This window comes from Pieris napi, chromosome 9 (genome assembly GCF_905475465.1).
Source record: "Pieris napi chromosome 9, ilPieNapi1.2, whole genome shotgun sequence".
In the NCBI taxonomy this organism is placed as follows: Eukaryota; Metazoa; Arthropoda; class Insecta; order Lepidoptera; family Pieridae; genus Pieris; species Pieris napi.
Window position 1 is genome coordinate 12,050,481 of NC_062242.1, and position 17,053 is coordinate 12,067,533.

A 17,053-nucleotide genomic window follows, 5' to 3' on the forward strand; every position below is an offset into this window, starting at 1 on the left:
AATAAGGTAGGAATATAACAATGCAAAAGACAAGAATAATAATAAATAATTAACAATGCAAGGTTGCTTAAACACGACTTTTATTGATATACCTAGGTCGGATAGGTTTGGACCTCTACTGACGGCTGGCTCCACAAAGAAGTTGCAGTATATATTTATTTTTATTGGGGATTTTTGAAGTTATGCTTCTTTAGGCGCGTTATGAAAAATTGATGAGAGTGAAATTTTACGATGCGCGCGCACCGTTACACAAAATTAACAGAATGAAGTTGCCCACGGAAGATGCTACGGCATTGGACATAATTTAAAAACAACATTCGAATAATAATAGAATTTATGTTACACTTAATGTAAGAGAATAATAATAAATATTTATTTGTTTAATTTTTCAAATGTAAACTAAGCCTATAATGACTCCTTTTCCAGTCTTTGATTATTTAATTGTAATTAATTATTTGCATGCAATCAAAAACTATGTTTAATAATGCCAAAGAAGTATAACTTCTTGCGCGCGTACATAAGTACACGCGTAAGAAGTTTTTTTTTGTATTGTGTTTGATAAGTCTTCGACTTCTTGCCTGCTGTTATACTATTGTAATATACAATTAATTAATAAGCTACGTTTTCTCTTATAAGTGAATGTTGTAATTTACTTATTGAGAAATAAACATCTTACACCGTAAAATGTTTATTGATGTGGCCAGGGCCCAAATTTGTATACTTAAATGTATTTTTATCCTCATTAGATACAGTTGTTAACTGTTTATTCAAAAGAAAGTTATGAAAACCGCTTATTTTTAACTAAAGGAGCGTTCAAGTATTACGTCACGCAATTTTTGGAGATTATTGACCCCCCCATGTAACGCGCCGTAACGTTTTTCTGTACCCAAGTATACATAAAACGTTTCGTGACCACCTAGTGACTCTTTATACCTAAAAGTTACCATTATGTGGTGTAAAGTAGGTACCTACTGGAAAGTCGAAAATAATATTAAAAATAAAGGGTAATTCAATCCCCGCCCCGTATCGTAACATTTTACAAAAGACCCCCTCCCCCCCAAAATTCGTTACGTGTAATACTTGAACGCTCCCAAACCGATAAAGTTTTAAAAAGTAACAAGTAGCTAATATTTATTATTTATAGTTATAATTATTTCTTATCTTTTTTTATTATTATAAAATTATAGTTATATTTTTTGCAAACTTTATCGTGTATAATATCTGAAACAAGTAACAACTATAATCCCGCAGAATGTTTACATTCTGAAGTAATTCTAAAATATTACATAAAAAGCATTAACATTATTAAGCATTGGCATTGATATGCATTACACAATCTAAATGCTAATGCTGAACAATTTGTGTTTATTATCGTACCATCGTGTGCCTATCATGAACGAAAAAACATTATTATAACTTAAATGGAATTGCAGAGACCATAGATAGTAAAAAACGCATAGACAATTTGAAATACGGTCCAAAACAAAAAAATTATAATATTTTCGTCTTTGAAATCCGTAAAAACGGAATGGTTTTATCTTCTTCACAATGAGCAGTGGCGTAACAATAGGGTAGCAGGGATGGCAAAATGCTACGGGCCCCCGACCCAAGAGGTCGCGAGCTCAAAAAAAATTAGAGAGGAAGAAGACTGAAGACTAGACTTCAGGAGACTGAAGAAAAAAATAAAAGCTACCTAAAATTAGTCAGTACTTGAAAAATGATGACTTAAATAATGAAAAGTCGAGTGAACAGTGCTCCAAAAGTGAAGAATTGGACCATGTATTGTAATGTAAATGTATGCAGGTTTCCTCACGATGTTGTTCCTTCACCGAAAAAGTAGCGAATAGATGATGACTGCCTTGAGATATTATGATCTATGGATGATTGTGAAGTCTCCAATACGCATTGGGCTAGCGTTGGGACTACAGACCATTCCCTCTCGCCTATGAGAGGAGGCCATGAGTCAGTGAGTGGGACATATACAACGTGTAATTGAGTACGCTGAAAATCTCGAAGTTTATTAAAATTAAACGTGACGATTTTAACAGTGGGGCCCCATCAAAATACTTTGCCAAGGGCCCCAGATGGTATAGTTACGCCACTGACAATGAGGGAAAGAGTGTACTAAAACTTGCAAACAAGCAAAACCTACTATTTAAGTTCTGTGTATATTGTATTAGTTCAAAATGTCCTGTTGTAAATAATAATATAAATGTTGTTTTTTTGTCTCAATTAAAATTATATAAAAAATATACCTATCTATAATTTAGACAGAGAATTTCTGCAGAGTGATCGGTGAACGGGAAGTATAGCCCTCGGAAGCCAAGACAGGGATAATCATTTCATCAGAAAGACAGGAATGAGAATTTATTAAATAAAATTGATTCCGTAAAATAAGACAACAATTTTGCGAAAACATAGTATTTTCGATGTCGGCGGCGCGGCGGCTACGTGCTACGTACTTGCACGTGCATCAACTTACCTACAACCTTAAATTTTATTAACAGTGAAAAGTAAAGATGACAGGTACAATAAATAATAAACCAAAGTCAACCACTTAGTTTGTTTTATCCATGTAGCAATTTTTGGTTGGAAGGCAAGACACGCTAAAATGCGTCTATAGGTTTTTTACTGTAATTTTTATTTAGAATGTGTGAACAGTCTAAAAGATTATATAATAATGTTAGAAACTTTAGCTACGACTTATATTGTAAAATTTAACAAATATTAATTACTATCACTGACATATGCATATATACGACGTTCCGAAACTCTTACAAGAACGCGGTTAGAGGAGGATAGCAAAATTTTCAAAACGGACACATATATAAAATTAAAACAAATTACTACTAATCAGTGTTCACAACCTGAAGCCAGGCAGTTATCGTACCAGGGCCGTAAAATTATCGTATATGTGATCCATATACGATAAATTATCGTACAGTCAGGAAAATGGCTAAAAATACTTTAAAAAATCATATGAAACGTGAAAATAAAATGTTGCAAACGATTTATAGTTTACATCTTGTAAACCTGTGTTTTTCAAATTGAAAAAAATAATAATAATTCAATCTCTTCCGTCAAAGAGGAACAAAAATACGCAATATTTTCTCGTTGATTGTTCAATGGTGTTCGCTCTAAGTGATATACCTATTGTCCGTAAACATCGCATATTATTTTTATCACTTAAAATTTGTTAGGTATTAAAATGTTATCGAAGACTTCCAAATCTGCGTCACCATACAAATCGTGAATTTTTTGGCTGTGCATTCTGATGCGTTTTTGTGTTTGTACATTAACGCATTGTTCATCTGCTGTAGTTGCCTTGTGACAGCATAAGTTCCTAATAGAAAAATAAGCCAATAGATGGCACTGACACTAAAAACTGTAATTGTTATTGGGCTATCTGTGTAATCATCAAATTTTTTATCAGACTGGAAATTATCGTACAATCTGCGTACGATAGTCATGTACCATCGTACATCGTACGTAGTTATGAAATTATCGCAAATGTACGATAATTATCGTACGGTTGTGAACCCTGCTACTAATAGTCTAATAACTAAAATATTTAAAACTATAAACTTTTTCATTATCTATTACTTTTGAATCATTTGTATTTTTAGTCTGTGGTTGTATATTAACAATTGTCAAACGTGAAATGTATAAACGTCAATTGTCATTCTTGCACTTCGTTCGTCGTTGACCAAGCGAAGGTGAAACAAGTTATTAGTTAGTGAAATGTACGAGATTCGTACACTGAAATAATACGTCATTTTATGTTTAGTGGCTATTTATTCGTTTTTAATTTGGATTACAAGTAAATCTTTTGAGAAATCAGTAAGTATAATACTTCAAGTCTATAAGATATTTCTGACAATGGTTTGATGCGTTGTTCTTTCTGTTTAGTGCAACACAAAATGCAATATAACCTTTCTCGGATTTTGCATAAGTCAGCGATAGCATAGCATTGTGATTGATGCAGATGCGAGCAAAGTCGAAATAAAATGCTAACAATTGTAAAAACTGTGAAGACGTCATCAAGCCAAAGCGTTCTTTGAGCGTTGATTTGCCGCGCTCTATGTGTATGTTTACCGACGAGTGACGCGTCTTTAAGTTATAACAATATTGCAGACATGCCGGCTGCACGAGGTGTCAAAAGAACGGCATCTAAAACATCCGCCGTTACAGCATCATCGGCACCCAAAAATAAGAAGAAACGGGGAGGTAAGTTTACATGGGTCTTGTTTTCTTTACATTTCTACGACGTCAATGACCTGTCAAACCGTAATGGCGGGAAATGCATTCACTTGTATTGGCGCCTTTTTACACAATTGCAATTTGTTTACATTGATATACTATTGGAATAAGTATAATAACCTGTAATGAGATTTAACTTCGTATTGATATTCTATTTTCATTTTGTTACGTAAGCGTCCTTACTAAATGGCTAAAATTTGAGGTTAGATGAATAATCGCGGCTTACTGGCGTAGTCTATTTTTTGCCGAAGTTTAAGTACTATGCGTCCTTCAGAGATATCGTACCTACCTATCGTTATAGCATTCCATTGCTATGTAATAATATGTATAAATTTCATCATGAAAATTTAATGAGATATAAAATGTATTGACACTCTAAAACAATTATTATAGAGAAACAATCATTATATTACATATTTGCAGTTTCTTCAAGGTCAAAAATCTATTGAGGTCATATTTCAAGGCATGTTTAATAAATTCTAATTCTTTCTACATTCTTATATTAAAGGTATTTCAGGTTAACATATTTTATGTTGATAAAATTATCATTAAAATGACTTTCTAATTTTTTTCTAATTATTGTATTTATATGTTCATGTCATATTTCAGCAATACAATTGGAAGTACCAAGTGCTCCAAAGGGCCGTGGTTGTGTGTTAACATGTGGTCAGGGTGATGTAGGACAATTGGGATTGGGTGAAGATGTCATTGAGACCACAAAGTAAGTATTAACAGAAAATAATATACATATCACTTTTGTGTCAGTGTGCTGAAGGACACTGCAAGGACTTAATTAATAATAAGATTTTTTTGTTTTAAACGCACTTTCTTTGAATATACTTTTGGACCATTATATCAAAAAAATCTTAGCCTCTGTTCTCAAAATTTGTTCCACATAATTACAATTTACTTTTTTCTTTTCAGGTTTAAGCAAGTTACAAGGTTGGGTAACAAAATAGTGGATGCATGTGCTGGGGGCATGCACACTGTTGCACTCGATTTTGAAGGAAAGGTGAGTTTTGTATACTAAGCAGAGATGTGAATAAAAATGTTCCACCATAAAATTATATAGTGTATAGACACAAATGACAAATATACAAGTAATTTGTCTTATTTTCCTTTTATTGGTCTATAAATCATAATTCCAGTAATGCCATCTATTTCATTCAACCAAGATAATTTTGACACACACATGGCTGAAGTTTCATTCCAAGGGAATTCATATAGCAATACTTTACAGGTATGGACTTTTGGGTGCAATGATGAAGGAGCTCTAGGACGTCCTACAACCAATGAACAAGAGGAAGGTACACCAAGTTCTGTGTCGCTCCCAGCACCTGCAGTCTCCGTCTCAGCAGGAGATTCTCATTCTGCAGCATTGCTGAATAATGGAGACGTATATGCTTGGGGCGCTTTCCGGGTAAGTCATTCTAGTATTCAAAATGCATATTGTTTAGTAAAAATATTTCTGTATATTAAAAATAATTAAAGACTATGAAATCCAAAAAAAAATCTTAGTCATAGTTAATATTGTAACCTATCCTAAAGAGGCTTATTAGTAGCTTCCTAAAAATAATTAAAACCGCAATATTATTGAACTCATAATCAAGAAACTACACTAGAAAATCATCTTCTGTAAATTTTTTTGACTTCATATGATTTAACTTATAACCAATGGAACCTATATTATTTCACTAAGTATACTTATAGAAGACCAAAATCTATGGATTTTTTTAAATTAAATTTTGATGTATAACAAACATTATAATTTTCAGGATTCCCATGGCACTATGGGACTTGTATTGAGGGCTCGTGAAGGCAAGCCTTCTAAAGAGCCTCTCAAACTGGCCATTCCTGAGACAGCTGTGGGCATAGCTTCAGGGGGAGATCACCTCGTTGTTCTATCTGTAAGTAGTAAATAACTAACGTGTGAAGCCAGTAAAAGTCTAGAATTTACACTTCTATCAAATAGTCTTCTTTGTTGTCTTGAATCTAATTTTTGTTTTGTACTTTTGCTTTTTTGTAACCTTTTTTTTTGTGTAATTTAATTTGTAAGGCTTATTTCAAAATATAAAAAATACACTATTATGGTTTATGTGAGCATATAATAATATATGATTTTTTTTCAGACAAGCGGTGCTGTATACACCATGGGGTGTGGCGAACAAGGACAACTCGGAAGATTGTCACAACGCTCAGCATCCAGGGAAGCTCGGCATGGATTCAGTGAGTATAAACATCAATTTTAAAATAATAAGTAGTATATTTAAATAAATCATCTTTGAATTTTGATATTTCACAATAAAAACTTTGTTTTGTTTTTCAGGCGCTCTGCTAGTACCATCGAAAGTAACATTGAAGTGCGTAGTGTCCCGTGTCTGGGCAGGATACCATGCCACGTTCGCGTTGGACGCCGTCTCGGACAAGATGTTCGCTTGGGGACTCAATAACTACGGGCAACTCGGTGAGATTTTGTCTAGTACAAATTTTGGAGGCGATAAATTTTTTTCAAACGGTATTACTCAAATATTCTGAAATTTTCTAGAAAATCCTAAATGTATTATTATTATAATGTATATAAACACACTAGCAACTGATGCGCATGTATTTTGAGATTTGGAGAAACTATCCAATCTATTTTTAAAGGAGTTCAGAGATGGTGCACTGATTACACTTTCCGGAAGCCTATTCCAGTCGGCCACTACTCGGTTTGGAAGAAAGTTTTTTAGGGAATTTGTGTTATGTTGAGTGGTCTTAAGTTTTAAAGAACTACCCCTCAAATGTGTATTTTCACTTAAAATAAAGAGCTTCTCAATTCCTGGAACATTATAGTAGCCTGTGAGGATTTTATAGGTTTCAATGAGATAAAATTTATGTAAATGTTTTATGTTTGTAGGTATAACAGGTGATAAGCGCAAAATAGCACTACACACTCCGACAGAATGTGATGCCTTCTCCAATACACTCAGTTGGCAGGAAGTCGCTTTGGGACAACATCATTCGCTCGCCCTCGACTCCAATGGACAGGTGTATGCGGTGGGACGGTGCGAATATGGCAGGTATGTTCCCCAGAAAAATAAATGGAGTGAATCAGTTATATGAATTCATACCATAATATTACATATATATCTAAATTATTTATTATATTTGTACTCATGCATGACTTGAATGTTTTTATATAAACTATTCCTTATCTATATTTTTAAATATTAAGATATATATGTCATATGCAAAGAATCAAATATTATCGAAAAACTAAAATTTATTGTATCTATTATAATGCAACTCATATGATATTTTGAGGTTGTTATTAATACAAATATAATGTCTTTACTTTCAGACTGGGTCTAGGCGACAGAAATAAGGATGCAGAAGCCCTAGAGCCACTTCCTGCTCTCCAGAACAAGAAATGTATCAGTATAGCAGCCGGAACTAGTAATTCCTTTGCTCTCACTGAAACAGGTACAAACTAATTACTAAGTTCAGCAATTTATTGTTTAATTATTTTTGTATATCTTATTAATGTTGCACATTATATTATTAGCTTATTTTCAGTGACTTAAGGTGTACCATCGGGGTTCATGGTTTTCAGATCCCACTGTTCATTCTCATTAGAGGCTGATATTCTTATTTTAGTCTTGGTTAACTTAATAAGTGAAAGAATAATTAATTTCAATGAAATGTTCTATGTTTTCTCAGGTGAAGTACTAGGATGGGGCATGGGAAGTGAAGGCCAGTTGGGCACAGGTACAAGTTCCGACGCAAACGAACCCACCCCGTCCATTTGTTTGGGTGTCAATCTGTCTGCGGGCAGCCACAAACCGGCTAGAATATCTGCTGGGGGCCAACATACAGTGCTCTTTGTGGTAAGTTTGCAAGGTTGCAAAAATACAATCTTTTATTGCAATTATATAAATATAAAAATAACAAATTTATCTTTTCAAAATTTCATTAATAATCATTTAGTTGATAATATGATCTATTGTTTTTGTATTACTGTTTTTATAAAAGTAACTTTAAAATATTTAACACATATATATAAATAATTATGGGAATGGTAGAACAAAATTAATTGTAGTTTTAGTGATTTAATTTAATATTTTGTAGTTGATTTATGTAATGGAAGAAGTTATTCATAATTGTTAAATCAGTACACTAGTTTTATGTAAAGAACTGTTTGAAAGTAAAATTTATCATTAATTATTATTTTTTACTTAATTAAATTTACAATTATGTACACACAATCGACATCTTTTCAGTTAAAAATGTAGATGCCTAATTTCAAATAATAAAAAATATATTAAGAAGTTCACTTTTAAAAGGACATTTTTGTAATGAATATGTATGTTTTTAATGAATTAATGGGTATTGCAGGAAGACACGTCGCCCCAAAAAGAGCCATCACCCAAACCGGAGCCAGAAGAGCCCCAAGCGGAGGTCGAATCCGAACCCAAGGCTAAGAAAGCCAAACAGGAACAAGACCAGCAAGTGACGTCGACGAGTGCGAGTGAGGTCAGTGTAGAAGTCAAAGGCAAGAGGAAACGCAAGGAGAGCACCAGCTCCGAGGTATTTTTTTTTATTTACTCTTTTAAGAAAACACAACTTTTTATTAACATAACCTTACTTTACTTGACTTTGTTAATTTGTTTTTAAGAAAATATTGCAATTTTTGTTCCTTTATATTATTTAATTATATGCTTTTTAATGGTGAAAAATTGATCTAAATTGAATTTTAGATTCTTTCAAAGTTGGTCACATTTTAATTTATTATTTTTACAATTTACAAAATTCAAATATGTTATTACTAATTCACTGTAAACTCTACATAGCTACTGATGATGATGATGATGAGCTATTTTTTGGCATTTTAAAGAATTTGCACTGTATTATAAAATAAACAGTTTTACTTATGATAAATAAAATTGTGTGTTTACATAGGTTAAAAAACAAAAGGCAGCACCCACTCGCAAGCCAAGAAATAGGTTTTTTTTTTCTTCTTTTTTTACCAAAACAGATGATTTTTTGTGAATTCAGTAAATTTTTATTCCCTAATATTTGTGGTGTGGGAGAGATTTTTGTCCCATACCTTCTTATGAGACTAAACAATCAAGTTTATCAAAACAAATCATCTGTTTTTTAGTAATTTTTTATTATTATTGTAGAGTAGAATAGGTTTAGATTAGTAATTGGTAATTAGGTAATTTTTGTTGTGCCGTTGTTTCTATCACGGAATAGATAAAAGTAGGTCACTCTTTGTCACAGAGCAGCGTTTTTGACATAGGGAGCGTTCAAGTATTACGTAACGCAATTTTTGGAGATTATTGCCCCCCCCCCCCATGTAACTCGCCGTAACGTTATTCAGTACCCAAGTATAGTAAAACGTTTCGTGACCACCTAGTGACTCTTTAGTTACTAGCATGTGGTGTAAGTCGAAAAAAATATTAACGATAACGCGTAATTCAATCCCCGCCCCGCATCGTAACGTTTTACAAAAGGACACACACCCCCCTTCCCCCCCCCCCCAAATACGTTACGTAATAGTTGAACGCGGGAGTGATACTTACCTAAGTTTTTAAATACTCCTATTTAATTTGATGTACTATAATATTGCATACAATTCAATCTATTCCGTGATTTTTATGTTTTATAATAACGAAATGTTTCATATTCAAGTTTAGTGGTGCGAAAGCATGACTCGGTTTCTACTTCTACTACTAAATGTTAATTAGTAAATATGGAAACTAGGTTTAAACGTTTCGTTATTCGTTAGAACTGTATTGTTAGATTATTAGTATGTATTTTTGGGATGTATCTTTTGAAGGTATGATATGTATGGGGTATGAGGTATTTTTGTGTATTAGACTCAGTCAAAATCTGTTATAACGACATCGAAGGGACTACTCATATTTGGTCGTAAAAAGCGATAGTCGTAACAGCCGATAACGTTGCTATTAAGTACATAATACAATAGAATTCAGCCGGGACCTTTAATTTTGGTCAATAAAACCGGTATGTTGTTTTAAACGATGTCGTCGTAAACGGTTTTGACTGTAACTGTAATCTTATAAATCAAAATCATAATTTTTCGTGCGTCAATAAAACAATATTGACGGACTAACATGGGTTAAATAAATAATTTCTTAAACATTTTAAATTTATTATCCGTGACGATTAATAATAACTTTATTTTAAATATGATATGGTTGTCTCAATTCCCCCTTGTATGGGTATACTGATCATATTACTATGTTTAGTCTGTGAGTCTCTCCTGTTGTCTTTCTAAATTAATTGAAATTCAAATGTAGACATAACAATCGAGTGATGAAAGTGCACGATGATTATTATTATATATTTTTTGACATTGGGAAAAATAATATAATTTTTCTTTTCAGAAAATAAACGGTGATGAGAAAAAGGAGACAGCTATGGAGGTTGATGACACTGGTGAGTTTAGTATTATGTTAGAGACTTGTTGACATTCTTTCCGATGTTCTCCCAAAGAAAACAAAGTACCCAAACAAAAAAATAATTCTGGGCGAAATAACGTTTAAGGTCCAATTACTTACGTGCTGTAACATCGCTACCGTCACACTATACTATGCTTATATGTATACAAAAATGTATAAAATATGTATGTATTTGCATTACATGTTTAATTTAACTGTTTCAGACAAATCTGAAAAATCGCAAGAAGAAAACAAACAAACGGACACAGACCAAAGCGCGGATGAAACTTCACAAGACTCTAAAGTGGAAACTATGGACACATCCAGTCAGGACACACTCGACAGCGAGACAGACAAACACACAGAAAAAGATGAAGCAGACGACAAACAGACAGATGACAAAGTAGAAAAGATCGAATCAGAAATGGATACGGATTCGGAGAAAGTTCCAGAGAAAACAGAAAAACCAGAAAAGGTTGAAAAAATTTCTGAAAAATCGGAAAAACTCGAAACTGAAGTAAACGGTGTGGAGGGACCAGTGGCGTGATTGTGTTTGTAGTGTGGACGAGAATATTTCCGTTTAAATCTTGTAAAATTCGTTTGTTTGTTTTCCGAGCATTACTGACAAATTATTTGGTAATTTTTTTATGGGTCTACAATTATTTTCGTCGTTTTGTAAGTAAACATTTTAACGAGGTCAGACTACTATTTTTAATTACCCAAAACAATTTTACCAGATTAGCTTTATAAAATATTCTGTACTAAATTATTTTAGTACATATTTTAAAGTATTTTTTTTCGGATTCAAAAGAAATCATACACTTTCGTATTGTTTATACGCGATGTTTTTCTCTTATCCGTATACGATTAAGTTTTGACTTTTAAACGGCTTTAAAATTGTAGACCCTCAACACAACAATTTTTAACAGTTGCGGCCTATAATATATTTTATATGAATTATTTTCCACACCTTGTTAAGTGTCAAGCCATGAGTAGCGGCTAAACAAGATCCCGTTTATGTTATAAGTTAATATAAAGAAATGGTTGTTATAATTACGTATTTTATTAAAAACGGGCATCGAAGCCGCCGAAGCGGTCACGCATAGATTAATTCAGCTTTGTAAGTACAAAGTCTACATATACAGGGTGTATTAAAGCTTTTGGCTTTGAAAAACCTGTAAAAAATCTGTCTGAATAAAGGATATGATGCTAAGTTTTTGGTACACTGATCTAAAATTCCTGTATTTAAATAATTATTATAAAGCCTGTTTCTTTCTAAACAGTACACTAATATATTGACATAATAGATGTAATTCGAGTATAAAGTAGTAATCAATAATTCACTAGACTAAATAATTTCGTACAATTTTATGAGTGAATGTTTTTTGACTGGCATGTTTTTTTCATCAAATCCGTTTATTTTTATAAACACGCACATTTAAGGGGTTTTTTTTCCTTAGCGTGGCCGTATAGTGTAATTAATTTTAAAGTGCTCTTTGATTTAGTGTATTTTCGTTTATAAAGTGTATTTCGTTTTACGTGTATATAAAGTGCAATTGGGGAAGTTACTGAAAATATTTTCAAAATTACATAAAATATAATTAAATAACGAAATCACTACATCAAAGTGTGAAAGTGCAATTCGGATAGTGTATTTGTGTAACTTGTTTACTAAATCCGATAGTGTACTTAGGTTACAATTTGTAACACATTTTGAAGAGTTTAAGTGACTAAGGTTAATATATAAGTACTTGTTAGATAAATTTTGCGTTAAATAAACCATTAAATGTAATTGTTTTTTGCCTTCTCGAGCTCAGTTTCAAATTGAAATACCTTCTGACCAAAAATTTAGTTTAGACAGAGTTTATGATTCTCCGTTTTCTAATGGACAACTATAAATGAAAATACTTAATTAATAATACAATTTATTACAAAACATTACATCTAGCTTTTGGAATACAAATACTACATTAGAGTGTGGTTGTTAATCACTAGTGAAATAAAAGTATTGCTTCATAACATAGAAAAAACAAAAAAAATACCTCACCATGGTATACTCGTGAGATTTAGAAAGTACCAATTGGTGGATCAGCTTAGCATTCGAACAAGCTCACATGCATACCAGTTTTCCTTGTATCCAAGTCTTAAACTTAACTGTGGTATATAACCAAACTTATTAGAAAGTATTGCCAAAGGAAGAGATTATTTATATTCGAATTTTACGATATTATTTCGCTTTAAATAATTTCTTATTAAGTAACTATTTAGCAAATCTACAGGTATTAAAGACAAATATTTTAGAATAATATATGCATAGTAAATTTCTATTACATCCATATGAAATCATTACAAGACTACATTTGTTAAAAATCATCTGCTTTTCAGAGGAAACTGCATTTTGAAGCATTGCTCAAAATAAAAATAAAGATTTAATAATTCATTGAATATTGAGCAATAAAAACCTTGATATTAGCAGATATATCCAAACACATGGAGAATATTGCTACTTGTATGGTATAAATATTTATAAAAAACTTATCTTCCTGAACTACACAAATATTTTTTCAGTCAATTGTGTGTGCACCATACAAAATAAAGTTAAATTATTCATTATCAACATCTTCGCAATCTGAAAATAAAACAATTTAATTACAATATGTACCATAAGTATAGAGCACTGTCAAAATATTCATAATGTTTGCCATTGTTTTTTTGTAGAGATTAGAAGCCAAAAAAATTATAACCTTCATAATGTGTGCTCCCATTTAAATTTTCAATTCTAAGTTGCTGCATTCTCCCAGCCGCCTCATCTGAAGAGTCATTTTCCTGTGCATCTTCAAACTCTTCATCATCTGTCAAATTTTAAGAACTGAGTGATGTTCTAATGGAAATGTATACATTGTCAAATTTTGAAATTATTTAATGTACGTTAACAAAGTGTACATTCTAAAATTTCACAAGATAATTTGAAAAATATTTAAAATAAATATAAGAGACTTACCATCGTCCAAATTCATATAAGGGTCATCTTCTGATTCATCCTGGGGATCAGGGTGTAAAGCTTGACCCTGACACATAGCCGAAAACATAAGTTGCAGGTCATTTTCGTTTTCTGGTATAAACCTACAAAAATATAATACACTATCAATGAAAGTAAAAGGAATTAGGACTATTTTTAAATCTCACTTAGTTTAAATGAGGAAAAAATAAAATATCAGTTGTAAAAAAATGCTATACATTATTATTATATTGCTATACATACATTCTTAATGAATGTAAATTGTATACAGTAAAAACTATGGAGAATGAAAAAGGTAATGTAGGTCCAATACCACAACTAACTTCACTTTTGAAAAAAATTTTTTTATATTACCTTATCTGTGTGATGGGTTGATCATCAGCATCAAATTCTTCATCCTCATTTTCATTTTGAGCCTCATTGCTATCACCTGCTCCGGTGGGTACATTGGGTAATCTTAAACAATTATTACCTTATTAACAAAAAACTATGTTTTTAAATAAATTTATGTAACAAAATTTTTGTGCAAACTTAAAGTTTTCAGAACTTTAGTTACTACCTATAATCACAATTAATTCATATTTAACATATTAATATCATAATTTGGAGGTCACACAATACATAAATAGTAAAAAAATAGTGAGCTCTGTACTATTAAATAATTTCAAACAATTGATTAACCTTCAAATATTATTAATATTAAACCATCATAGTTAAAAGTGAGTAGTTTTACCTCAATTCATAGTTAAGGACAAGATATAGAGCTGGGCTTGGTTCCCGTTGTACTGCATGAAGAGAAATATTTGGATAAAGAAGAGACACAGGTGGTGATGGTCCACCTGAAGCTGCCGCGCCCCCACCCCATACAACATTGCTGAAATAAGTTAATTTAAAAATAATTATTATTTAAAACGTTTTCCCACCAAATGAAATATTATTTCATGTATAACACTTCATTAAGCAAAAACAGATGCTGATCACAAGCTTGCCTATGAAATGTCAATAAAAGTAACTACCGTCTTTATGTTCACCTTCCTTTGGAAGGTCAATAACTAAAACCTGACCCTCCTAGGTCAAGGGTGTCAGTAATATGATTATAATTCAATCTACACAGCGGTATTGATGCTAATAACGAGATTTTTACAATGCTCATTCATGAAAACAAACCTTACTTTTACATGGCTTTCATAAGACATATGATTAGAATAGAGTAAAAATTACATACTTTTCAGTAATATATAAAGTTGCTGTGCCAATTTCCAGATTATTTACCAGCAGCTTCGTAGAGGGATTTTGTAAAAGCACACCTTCAACCGGCGCAGAAAAATTTGTCGATGCTACAACCATTTTTAAACGTTTTTTTTGCTAACAACTTGACGTTGATATTAATATAAATCTTACAAGAAAGTGGGCAGTATTAAGATCTAAAAACTTCTGAGCCTTTAGACATAACTAAATGATAAATATAAAGAAAATTAACTTAGTGTGCAAAACACGTTTCTCAAAATTGTTATGCACAAAGAAATATAAAGATTCTCTATTAAAGAATCGCATTTGTGTCTGTCACAGATCATGAAGAGACTAGAGGTAATATTTGATTTAGATTTTAGTTAGCTGTTAGCGTGCAGAAGTCAAAACTCAAATGACATTTCTAAATTCCCAGTTTTATTTCTCACCATAGACTACAGTAGGTTCAGACATACAAGTTTTGACTTTGAAGTATGGAGTTTGGACACAGTCCACACTTGACACTTTTGTGCTTTGGCTTTACAACTACTTGACGTTATTAATTTACATTGTTTCTGTTTTTCAAACTCCGAACGAATATTCTGTTCCGAGTTAAATAAATAATTTATTTAAAACATGAATGAGTTTATTGAATTTAAATGCAAGACAAAGTGAAAGTAAGTCAACGAAAATGTTAGAGATGTATTGACTAAAACGAAAATTAAGACAAATTACTGTTGTAATATTGAAATGCATATAATATGTAAACAAAACGTGAATTAAGTTCCGTTTGTCTCTATATTTATTATGAAAAGTATCATATAATTTAAATTGCCTGAAACTTTATCGGGAGTACTTAAATTATAGAAAGTTATTAGCCAAAAAAAATTATAACAAAATTACTTGTTAACCTTCGTCTATCACAGTCACAAGTTCTGCTGTTACAGGCTACATCATAGAGCCAAGGAAATGGATTTTATTATGTTATACAAATTTTAAATCCCTCCTGTGTATTTTACTTGATATGAAATAAAATGTGTAGTGTAATATTTCAATATTCTCTTAATTCTAAGTATCAATTTGCTATTTATTTTGATAAATAATTTTTACATACAAATTTCATGGAAACTTTTAGGGGTGGATTTTAATGGAAACAAACTATTTAAATTACTACAATAACTATATATAAGTAATATTGTGAATTGGTTTGGTTATTTTTTTGTGGGGCTATTAGTTTATCATTGGCTTAAGCCGTTTTTCATTTTCTTAAAAATTTTCAGTGTTACCTAGGTAATGCAGAAACTTTTGGTTGTATGTATCCTCAGATGAGGTATACTTTATTATCTGTATTTTTATGATGTAATACACACATTGGTTGGGCACATCTGAATGAATAACTGAAATTTTCTATTTTAGCAAAGTTTTGGAAAAATATTCATAACCCCAACACTTCTTAAAGCACACATTCCTAAAGTACATGGTGCTGAATAAATATTTATCTGTGAGGTGTGAGGTATACGCAGTACAGCTGCATATCTGTTGAAACAACACATGGCAGTTCACAAATTAAGAAAAATTGAATGCCCAGTCAAATCTAAGTGCAAGGACAAGGTATGTAACTAATTATTTAAAAACTTTATATCTCATATTGATGTTAAACATCTATAGCCGCACGTAAAACCCGCGTCGCCAGGCTATATGATGGTATATATATACAGTCTATATGCAGTAGTGTGTACGGTGTGTGTATTTCGAAGTCACTGATTAAATGAATTTAGTAGTTACGATTTGAAATTAATTCGTAAATTTTTGTATTCAATGAAAATAAATTTTCATTCAATAAATAGTCATCGTTATCTGAAAAAAAGATCGTAATATTTTATTTGATCATTATGACATATTTAGTTCCTATCACAATCTGTTCTTTTCTGCATATTACTTTTACAAAATAATGTCGATGTTTCACATCTGCCAGGCGTCCCGTGATGGTTAGATCTTTGAAAGCTCCCAGCTTGTTTTTTATTGAACTATCGCTTTAATTAACTAAGAGCATTCTAGAACATATTTAAACGTTTTATTACATATAAACCTGTTCAGTGTT

At 31.7% G+C, this 17,053-nt stretch overlaps 2 protein-coding genes across 3 annotated transcripts; one reads left to right on the forward strand and one right to left on the reverse strand.

Annotated features, from left to right (window-relative positions):
* The first annotated feature begins 3,682 nt into the window (after positions 1-3,682).
* On the forward strand, positions 3,683-12,498 carry LOC125052725 (regulator of chromosome condensation). 2 transcript variants are annotated; one of them, XM_047653724.1, is made up of 15 exons: positions 3,683-3,840; positions 4,135-4,227; positions 4,870-4,981; positions 5,185-5,272; positions 5,501-5,680; positions 6,036-6,167; positions 6,390-6,486; positions 6,587-6,724; positions 7,157-7,319; positions 7,601-7,722; positions 7,960-8,126; positions 8,635-8,826; positions 9,199-9,242; positions 10,653-10,704; positions 10,931-11,064. In XM_047653724.1, exons 2-14 carry the CDS (start codon positions 4,137-4,139, stop codon positions 10,657-10,659), a joined length of 1,533 nt encoding a protein of 510 aa, XP_047509680.1. In that variant the 5' UTR covers positions 3,683-3,840; positions 4,135-4,136; the 3' UTR covers positions 10,660-10,704; positions 10,931-11,064. The 2 variants fall into 2 exon arrangements, with proteins under 2 accessions (XP_047509680.1, XP_047509678.1); XM_047653722.1 differs by lacking the exon at positions 9,199-9,242 and having other exon boundaries at positions 10,931-12,498.
* A 120-nt stretch (positions 12,499-12,618) lies between these two features.
* LOC125052727 (methylosome subunit pICln-like) lies at positions 12,619-15,311 on the reverse strand. Its single transcript, XM_047653728.1, has 6 exons — positions 14,951-15,311; positions 14,459-14,599; positions 14,080-14,181; positions 13,708-13,829; positions 13,451-13,558; positions 12,619-13,335 (listed from the first exon to the last, which is right to left on the reverse strand). Exons 1-6 carry the CDS (start codon positions 15,070-15,072, stop codon positions 13,310-13,312), a joined length of 621 nt encoding a protein of 206 aa, XP_047509684.1. The 5' UTR covers positions 15,073-15,311; the 3' UTR covers positions 12,619-13,309.
* Positions 15,312-17,053: the final 1,742 nt, after the last annotated feature.

Coding starts and splice junctions, on each gene's coding strand:
- LOC125052727 (XM_047653728.1), bottom strand. CDS start 15,072: ATGGTTGTAGCATCGACAAATTTTTCTGCGCCGGTTGAAGGTGTGCTT. Junction 13,559..13,707: donor TTATATGAATTTGGACGATG/GTAAGTCTCTTA, acceptor AAAATTTGACAG/ATGATGAAGAGTTTGAAGAT. Junction 13,336..13,450: donor TGGGAGCACACATTATGAAG/GTTATAATTTTT, acceptor TTTTATTTTCAG/ATTGCGAAGATGTTGATAAT.
- LOC125052725 (XM_047653722.1), top strand. CDS start 4,137: ATGCCGGCTGCACGAGGTGTCAAAAGAACGGCATCTAAAACATCCGCC. Junction 6,725..7,156: donor CAATAACTACGGGCAACTCG/GTGAGATTTTGT, acceptor TTATGTTTGTAG/GTATAACAGGTGATAAGCGC. Junction 10,705..10,930: donor TATGGAGGTTGATGACACTG/GTGAGTTTAGTA, acceptor TAACTGTTTCAG/ACAAATCTGAAAAATCGCAA.